The 10,377-nt window shown below is 35.9% G+C and overlaps 1 protein-coding gene across 1 annotated transcript; it reads left to right on the forward strand.

Moving 5' to 3' along the window:
- Window positions 1-847: 847 nt before the first annotated feature.
- Window positions 848-9,163, forward strand: LOC310923701 (palmitoyltransferase ZDHHC2; the record flags this gene model as incomplete). Its single annotated transcript, XM_083885629.1, has 7 exons — window positions 848-968; window positions 1,740-1,872; window positions 3,784-3,910; window positions 4,074-4,166; window positions 5,228-5,337; window positions 5,779-5,856; window positions 8,726-9,163. Coding segments are annotated over 6 exons (625 nt in total), but the record flags the coding sequence as incomplete, so codon positions are not given.
- Window positions 9,164-10,377: the final 1,214 nt, after the last annotated feature.

Raw genomic sequence — 10,377 nt, forward strand, 5'->3', positions numbered from 1 at the left:
GGGAAGCTGCTATGATACTAAATGCACTCTCATCATCATGGTGTATACTAGTTGCTCATTATCATGTATAAAAATCTTTACAAATGGGAAAACAGGTGATCTTAAAGCCAATAAGTGAAAATTATATAATGAGGTATATTTTAACATAAATATGTGTTTCTAATGTCTTATTCCCTGTCATGTTGTCACTGATACGGAATGTTTTCTATTCCAGAGTAGCATTTCTCTCATTATTTTATGTAAATATAAATATTTTTTTGGAATCTCCTTTGAGTGCTCTTATGTTTAAGAATCTTACTAAGAAGTTTTATAGTATGAGAAGTTTTAAGTGTATAGTATGATTGATGAAGGAGGATCTGGATTAAATAAGACTGTTTTTATCTCACAAAATTCAGTGAAGTTTCAGTTTCTGGCTTGTTACTTGTCCCAACTGACATGCAGTCAATGGCCTATGCTTAATGGTATAACATGGATACTTACCTGCAAACTAAAAAAAAATAGCTAACTGCAATCACACTTCCATCAGATGTGCTGAGAACAAATTTCATACCATAAGTGAAAATTTAATTTCAGTAAGCTGTTGAAAGTGGTGTTACCTGGTAAAGTTCTTTGGGCTTTTTTGTGGTGGTGATGGTGGTGGTGTTTTGATTTGGGTTACTACACTAATTCAAGACTTGAAGCTAAATCCATTCCAGTAGCCTGAGGCAGCAGAGATGAGAAGCAAAACTTGGTTTACATGCTGGTATAAATGTTTTTAGAGTAAGTAAGCTTAATTTTAATTGGATGAAAGCAAAGAATACTTTCATGACATTTAATTTTTATGTCTTTTTTTGTTGGTTTTTATCAGGGTGAACAACTGTGTAGGATTCTCCAATTACAAATTTTTTCTTCTCTTCTTGGCTTACTCGCTACTGTATTGTCTTTTCATTGCTGCAACAGATTTGCAGTACTTTATCAAGTTTTGGACAGTAAGTACTCTAATCTACTGTCTTTAATTGTGTTAAGCTACTGCTGTGCAAGAAATCTAAGATTCTAACGGGACCTACAAAAAAGCCAAAGGTAGACATTTTTACAAGGACATGTAGTGATGGGACAAAGAGAAGTGGCTTTAAGCTGAAAGAGGGCAGATATTGACTAGGTATTAGGAAGAAATTCTTTACTGTGAGGGTGGTGAGGCACTGGAACAGGTTGCCCAGAGAAGTTACTGATTCCCCATTTCTGGAAGTGTTCCAGGCCACTTTGGATGGGGTTTTGAGCAACCTAGTGTAGTTGAAGGTGACCCTGTCCATGGCGGGGCATTGGGAACTAGATAATCATTAAGGTCTCTTCCAAGCCAAGGCATTCTGTGATTCCAAGGCATTACATTGTAAACTAGGATCTCCTAATGTCATGGGCAAAAGTATAGCCTATGTATACAATCATAGCCTTCACTTTTCCAAATGACAGTTCTCTAAAAGACATTTCAAAGTTCAGATCTAAATTTCAGATTCTTGCTCTCAGTAGTTAAAATTTCCCAAAAAAGGGCCTGTTTCTTTAACTTAGATGCTGTCACCAACCTATTTGCATGGCTGTCTGTACATAGAAGGTGTATCATCCCTGTATTGATATTCTTGTTGTGTGGCGTATTTGTCTGTGTGCTGAATTTGATTTGGCTGAATAGAGGATTATAAATAATCAAATGAAACAGCTATTTCCCCAATTCTAATGGCTTTTTTTTTTTTTTTTTTTTTAATTCTTAGAATGGCCTTCCTGATACTCAAGCCAAGTTCCACATCATGTTTTTATTCTTTGCTGCGGCAATGTTTTCTGTCAGTTTGTCTTCTCTCTTTGGGTATCACTGTTGGCTTGTCAGCAAGAACAAATCTACCTTAGGTAAGTAGATTTAATGCTTCTGTGTTTGACAGCGAAAAAATAAATAATAAATGTATATTATATGCATGGGGGTAATGGAGGAAGTGGTCAATTCTACAGAAGCTCCTTGGATCTTGGTTAGAAGTCTCCCAAGTTCTTCTGCTGCCTGGAAATTTTGACTCTTTCTTGCCCCAAAGGGCAAAGTTGTTAATAGACTTAATATTCTTGCTCTCACTGCTTTCCACCTAGTTTGTTAACAGAAACTGAATAAACTAAAAAAATTAAAATAAAATCAAGATAAATTTCTAATAAATGTTAGAAGGACTACTGCATGCTTGCACACGTAATGCTTGAATGCACATGTGTCTGATCACAAAACTTAATAAATAAAGTGTGGAAGACTTGAGTGCCTGTTCTGCATGCTGCACTGTAATAATGCATGCTGAACTGTAATAATGCAAATTTGCAATATGGTCACTACAGTTTCTAAATCTCTAAATGCTTTCCTGTTGACGTAACCTGATTTACGTCAGGCCAATGAATTGACCTGTTTTTTCCAGTCCTCTTTGGATTTGTTCATGATGATTAATGATGATTTTAGTGTGAAAATAGGTATCTGTATCAATGGAAGAGAGCCTGTTTACTTCAAGATTTCCTCTGGGATTTTTGAGTTTCTTCAATATTCTAACAATTCATTGACTTTGAATAATTTTTTACTGGCATTAATTTCTATCTAGTTATAAGTAGAGAAAGGTTTTATTAAAGCTACTTATTTGAACAGAAATAAATTAGTGTTCTGTTTATAAACTGATCTTATAATTTTAGTGCAAAAATTTTCTTCAGAGATAATCATAATTACACTTCTAATTCAACATTCTGTGGTTTCAAAACAAATGGAAATCCATACTGGTAATATAACATGTTTCCTGCATACTTAAATTACTCCAAAAGATCTTAGTGTCTCTCTCCATTTTACTTTGGGAAATTTCTTGATATGTGAAGCCTTAAAAATGTGGTAATTTAGTAATGAAGCCATGATAGCTTTAAGTGTGACTGTGCTTAAATTATCCTGGGAGTTCTTTTCCTAGCTTAATATGGGCATCTAAAAGGGTGCCCCATTTTCCCTTCCCCCTTCTTTAAAACCCACTGTAATTAATGCACACTGCATGTGGAAGGTCATTTCCAGCAGTTGATAGCTGAGGTTTGACTGCAGAAGGGCAGTCTGAGCATGGCAATGACATGGTTTGTGGGAGATGTACTGTCAGGACATCAGAGCTTGCCTGCTATGTATAGCAAATTAAGGGAATTAAATGGCTATCAGTCACTTGGTGGAAACTGAATGAATTTTCTGCTTCAGGCACTTTGCAACACTTGAAGCTATATTTAGCTCTTCTCCAGAAATTTAGGTTGGATGGCTAGGGGGAATAATCTGGGTCTATGAGCAAAGACGTTTCTTTATGCAGTGGCAAAAACACACTGTATTTTCATACCCCAGTGTGTGAAAAGCTAGTCTTACTACTAAAGTAAGTTAACTTTTTCTTGTTTTCCATTACGTTTTCTGTAATAAACCCTTTGTTTAGGTTTTTCTTTTTTGAACACTGTCTGTGGTATAGTTGCATGCTGAAATCTTCATGTAAACATACATGCCTTCTTAAAAACTGAGTTCCTCACTCTTCCTTGTCTTGATGGGAGAGGAGGGTGAAGGAGGCCTCCACCCTTCCCCAGCCATTGCACTTGCTCCACACACACAGTGCCTGTGTAGCACTGACTTTGGCTTCCAAGAGTGCACTTGGTCTCTTTCTCAGTCATTTGGGCAGTACAGCCTTTCCTGTTGGGTGATGGCACCTGCAGTGCAATTGCCTAAGTACTGGTGGGAGACTTAAACGTGCTAACCTGCAAAGAGGTCTATCTAATTAATTTTTTTCTTTTAAGAGGTATTCAGAGCTCCCATATTTCGTCACAGAACAGATAAGAATGGCTTTAGCCTGGGCTTCAGCAAAAACCTAAGGCAGGTGTTTGGTGATGAGAAGAAATACTGGTTGCTGCCTGTGTTTTCAAGGTATGCTGTTCCTAATGCTTCATTTGTTTAAACTGTTGAATAATCACAGTGAGTTTGGGGGATAGTTAGTTTTTGGAAATAAGATATAGTAATACTTTAACTAAAAAAGTTTTTCTAAGTTGAGAGTTCTTTGTACGTATGACACTAATTCTGAATTTTTCAGTTTAGGGGATGGTTGCTCCTTTCCAACTTGCCTTGTTAATCAGGATCCTGAGCAAGCTTCCACACCTGGTGGACTTAATTCAACATCCAAAAGGTAATCTGCTTTTTGTTGCCCATTTCAAATAGATTTTTTTTTCACTATGTACACATAAACAGAATGATGTATGATATACTTAAAAGTGGTAAGCAAATGAAGACTATCCTTTTAGTAAATCCGGGTCATATTTTAGCAGTTAAGCTGTAAATCAGAAAATCCTCAGATTTATATTTAAATTTATGGAAGTGAGGTGGGGTGGGTTTTTCTCCTGACATGCTTTGTCTCAGTTCAGTGGCATCCCAGGACTTGAATTTTTCACACCTGCCTAACCATCATTATCAGCAGTATTCTTTATGCATAGGTATGAGGTGGTTAGTCAGTCTGCCTCTGATACAAATCCATTGCCTTGTATGGCTTTTGGGGGATGCCTGCTTTTTCTGAAAGCTGTTTCATGTAAGGGAATTGTCCCTAATGGCACTTGGGCCAAAGCACAGCAAGCTGAATATTAAGTGTTGTTTCTGCTGATAACAGAACATGTTTTATTAATTCTTATCCTTGATGGACATGACATATTTAAAGTGTGAAAAGTATGCATATTCTCCTTTAAATAAATTCATATTGCATGTTTTTTGAAACATTTATGTAAGTATGATAAGTATAGTGAATATGTGGCTAAGAAATGATAATGGAATCATACTGATAATCTTTTATTCATAAAAGAAATATATGACATTTCAGCTAGCTGTTTACTGACATTTTATCTTACCCCAGCATTCTGTAGCTTATGTTAGGAAAGAGATTTTGGAGTGGTTCTCTCCACTATTTATCATGTCAAGTTTGTTGTAGTGAAGAATATATAGGTATATAGAGTGTATTTGGGGCTGAAGTACATGCATTAATATAAAATAGCAAATTAAAAATCCCTGTACTTATTAGATTGTGTTTGCACTTGTGGCAACTACATGTAATGTATGTAATGATAAAAAAAGTAGTGATTCATCAGACAAGAAGCACAGTGGGGTAAGGAAAATACTGTGTGTGACAAACTGTTTGTATTGTGTGGTAAGATGATGAAAAATTACTGCAGTTCACTAATGTTCTTTTTATCGGCACTACAGTGAGAACCATCTGTTTCCTGCAAAGCCGTTGCGTGATTCCCAGAGCCACCTACTTACAGATACACCGTCTTGGTCAGAAACTACTGCAAAGGCTGAAAAGGGCAGAGTTGGTAAGGAGTTGACTTAATGCTGCAATATTTGTGTTATATAGTTTTGGAGGATATAGTCCAACAATGACCACGGTGACGTGGTTTGTATCCATGAACCAAAATTCATGAAGCTTTTCTTAAATACATGCTTGTAGGAAGTTCTGTGTGTCAGGCTGCTGTGCCTTTCCCAGTTAAACCTCACCAAGGGATATCAGAACACTGATACCAGTAGGTGTTAATTATTTTTTAAGTTAGGCCTGAGAGCACCTTTGCCAACAAATTGGCTATAAATGAGTTGACAGCTATTTGCAACCAATGAAAAGCTGTGTGATAGACACAGGACAGGACTAGACCTGGTAATAGAGTAATGACATTAAAATCATTGTTAATTCAAGGTTGTATTATTTGCTGAAATAGACATGAGACTTTTTCCTAGGAGAATACTATTTTTTGTCTTTTAAGGTATGAGCAATCCTGCATTAACCATGGAAAATGAAACCTAATTTCCCTTAAAAGAAACATCTGAATATATAAGGAAAGGTATGTTAATATTCTATGTATTTAGTATTTTATTTGATTATTCCGTACTATTTGAAGAATGCACTAAAGAAAATTACTAAAACACATCCTATCTGTTTTCTTCAATTAATTTTTTTACCATGTGTAGTAGCACATGAATTCATAACTTTAAACTAAACCTCCTATTTCTTGATGTGTCATGTTTGCAAATTAGTTTGGTCCTTATACTCATTGGGTTTTAGGTAATAGTCCAATATAATATTATTATTATTATTATTCCCTTTCTTAAGAAAAATACTGAAATTGTGAGTATTCAAGCTGTTCAGCCAATATTTGTAACACTGAATTTGAAAATTAGGCTGGTTCTTAATACTGAATGCAAAGATCATAGCTTTGTCTGCTAAAACAGGTAAAAGTCTATCAAATGATGAAGCAAAAAAGATAGTCTAATATATAAGCTATTATTATATTAGTATAAATAAGTGTCTTGCTCTGAGTCAGGAACTGAGCTCCATCCTATTTAATAGTAAAAACATACTGCCTACTGAAGACAAAAGGTGTCCGTATGACTTCCTGAGCATTTAATCATCTGTTGTCAAAAACAGCTGAGATTTTCTTGAGTTCTTGCATTAATATCTTGCAACACAGACTTCCCAGAAAGCAAGTTTGAGAAGCAGCTAGTAAATTCTGTTAGGTACATAACAGAAGCTGACCTTTACCCTGGGTTGTGGAGAATGAACACAATCATCACACTCATTCTAGTACTTGAATATAGCTAACTCCACCAAAACTTATGGAATTAAATTATTTTGTATTTAAAAACTGAAAAAAACCTTGACTTCAACCCTAAGAATTTCTGCATACCAAATGATTGGTACAGAGGAGTTGTTCCAGCAAGGTAATTTCTTCTCAGCTGTTGGAAGAACCTTTCAGTCATCCTGATAATGTGTCTAAAGTGAATGTCCTTCATTTATGTGGGATATGACTCTTGGACATGTTGTCATGACTGTGAGGTTGCTCGTGGTCCTTCATGGAAGAAATAAAAAGGCATGGAAAGTCATCAGGGAACTGCAGTGATTCTTACTAAACCCATTAAGGAATGGTATTGCACTGTCAAGGCAGATTACTAAACTAGTAGGTGTGCACATACCAACAGATGGGCCCATAGCTTGTACCAAAAAGTTCTTGAAAGTTCAGTTTGGTTCATAAGAGAAATTTAAAAACCTCTTGGCCCTTGCATTCTGGTTTTGTGTTCAGTCATGAAGACACAGTTCCAGATATAGGTACATCTGATGATGATGTGAAGTGTTAGAGGTGTTGAAAATGTGGGTGTCAGAAGAGCAGAGTTAAAGAGATGAGTGAAGGAAACTCAGATGGTGACTGCAATTTTCACTGCTCTGTGTATGATATTTTAATGGAATATAAACCCCTCATTTCTAACCATTTGTTCAAAATGTAAAACGTTGCATTTCTGCTCTCTTTAATCTGTCAGTTCTTTCAACAAAACAACAACTTCTGGAAAAGACTAAATTACTTACCTTCAGTTAGTTTAATGTCTTACATGTCATCACTAATCAAGAGTAAAATATTGGAGACAGACTTTAAAGGAATAGATTCTTGGATTGTTACAAAAATACCATTAATTGCAACTAGTTTTCTCGGCTTGCAGTTCTACTTTCCAAAGTCCTAACACTTCATTTACTTAAGTAATAGCTTTTAAACTTTAATCTTTATTTGAAGAGTGTGTACATTTTATTGGAACTTTGTCATTCAGATTACTCTGAATATCGAACACAGTCTATGACTCTTCTAAAGATACTAGAAGTGGGCAGGTTTTCCATCAGTTTAGCTTCATAAATGTCTTGTACTCTTTCTTAAACATTTTCTTCTTTTAGTCCCATCTGAGAAAGAGTTGTGTTTGCAGTCTGATTATTTCACTCTGTGGGGTTTGAGGGCTTTGTTTTGGTGTTTTTTCTTTTTGGAAGCATCCATTTTAAAACATGGCTTCTTAAAGAGAGACTACTTTTAGAGGAGGTTATGTTCCAAAGAGTAAGTCTGAAGTCACGTAAAGGGGCTCGTGGAAGTTGGTTTTGCCTTGCTTGGATTCATGCACTTTCAGAAGGGTAGTAAGGACTGGTAATTCTTTGGCATGAGCATAAGCACCAGATTGGTTGTACCCTTAGCTCTGAGATATTTCTGTGTGGCAGTTAAAACTTTCTGGAGAAGTAACAAAAAAGATAGTTACTGTCTACATTTATGTGACAGACACTTACTGGAATAAGAGCCCTTATATAAAAACTTCTTTTAGCTACTTTACATTTAAGTTTGTTACATTATTGTCAATATCTAAGCTATATTTTTTTCCTAGAGATTGAATAGAATACTTTTAGTAAAACTGCTGAAGTCACCACAACAAAAAACAAACCAAGTAATTCCATCTTAGATATGAAAAATACAGCCCGCAGCCCCTGCCAATGTGTTAGAATTATAATTTCTGTCCCACTGAAGGATCTGTTCAATATCCTGTATCCCATAATCCTTCATATTTCAGCAGAGGACTAATTACCAAAAGTGCCGGATGTAGTTTACACTAATGTAACAGAGAATTGTTTTTTAATTATGTCAGTATCTGGAAGTACTGTAAAAATAGCTCGTGTCATCTTATAAACTGGTGGCCTGCTTGCTGTGTAGTTAGTACTTATCACTGTCATCCTGAAGTAGATTAATAACATATCTGTGAACAGTCTTATTGGGTTCCTCTTCAGGGTGGGATTTTTCTTCTGCTGTTAGTCACTTTCCCCTTCAAGTTGATGAGACTTGTTACAATAACATAATTTTTACATATTCTTTGATTCCAATAATGTGTTTTGTGATTAATATTCTGTTCCAGTTTAAGATCAAGCTGTTGTTGGAAGCAAGATGCATTCTTCCAAATATCAGCCCTGTTGGCCAGCTGCTCCTGTCTGCTCCTCTATGGATGTGCTCAGAAAACAAACTGACAGATGATTAGCTGTCTCCATGTCACTGCTTGAAACACGAAACTAAACATACTACTTCTGAACCATATAAAGGATGCTTCAACTTAAAATTACTGGGTTTGAATGGTGAAGGATGATTGAGTACTAGAAAGTGGAAAAAAGAACTGTCTGCGTTTACAATTGTAAAAATTCAATGGCTGGTTTTACTTTGATATTCAGCATAAGAAAAATGTGACCTCCTTACTATCAGTTCACATTCTTGGCTTGGTTTTGAAAGTTTATCTTTTAATTCAAATTGTTTTAAGTAGTTGACTTTAAAATCAAATTTTTGCACTACTGGCTTTATGAACTGGGAGAACAGCCAGTGTTGATTAGGAATAGTTTAGTGGCTTGGTGGACTGTATTTTCTCTTGAGCCCCTGATAAGCAATTTTTGAAGATAAAGAAGACCTAAGTGAAGTTTCTGACTATTTTTGGAACTTTTTTTGGAAAACATTATTGTAAAAGCTCTGTTTCCCTCAGGTCTGCTCTACCAATAGTTTGAAAAGTTGTTGAGGGGGGGGGGAAAAAATCCTTTGGCTAATTGAATGCTACAGTAGGCCACTGCTCAGTGATGTGATAAAAAGCCTGTGTTCAGATGGGGAACGTGTGAATGAAACTGGCCAGCTGGGGATTTTGATGGAAGAAGCCTCACCAAATAGTTCTATGAAATGGGATTTTATTGTCCCATTTGGAGCTCTTACCCCTTTGGGAAGCAAATGTTGGCCCTGAACTTTGATCCAAAAGGTTGTTTACCAACCTGTGTTAGTTACTGAGGGCCACTGTCGTTCAAGCTCCCAATTTCCTGTTAATCAATATTTGTCTCAGATTTCTTTTTTCACTTTTTCTTCAAGACACTGCCTTTCTTACTGCATAACTTAATGAATACCATGTACAGTCAAAGAGACTTACTGTTATAACTTGTGATATTTGCATTTACAGGACAATGGACTTTGGATTGCAATACCAAAAAGCCAAGCTGCTGCACATAGGAAATCCCATTCAGTTAAGTTAGGAGCTAGCAGCTTTCTTAAGATCAGAGTTTACTGATCCTAAGAAGGCATTTTTGACTTTCAAAGTCAAGGAAGTTTCAGCAACACAAATCTAATTGTCTTGTGCCTTTTGTATACACTACATTTATGGTATTAGTGTTTACATTTAAATGCAAATGAAAACAACTTTAGGAGGAACTTAGTTATGCTTTCTAGGGGGCTAGATAAAAAGACAAGTAAAAAAGAAAGGTGAAAACCTCTCAGACTGCGCTGAGTTCAGTTGAAACAGGAAAGTGCTGCTATTATCAAACCTGAGTTACTTGGTTGGTTCACAGTGTAGAGATGCCAGTCATTTGTTTAGGAAACTGGCAGCAGGACTAAGTGATATTATTCTGAAAGCAAAAGATACTATCAACTCTTCTACCAGCAGGTAACTTCAAAATTTGTCTTTCTTGGGTTTGCAACTTAAATGATAGCTGGTGTAGCAAAATGTGGGGCTTTTTTTTTTTTTCTCTAGTGAGGGGAAAATGTATT

Source organism: Zosterops lateralis, assembly GCF_965231275.1.
Source record: "Zosterops lateralis genome assembly, contig: HAP1_HAP1_SCAFFOLD_213, whole genome shotgun sequence".
Lineage (NCBI taxonomy): Eukaryota > Metazoa > Chordata > Aves > Passeriformes > Zosteropidae > Zosterops > Zosterops lateralis.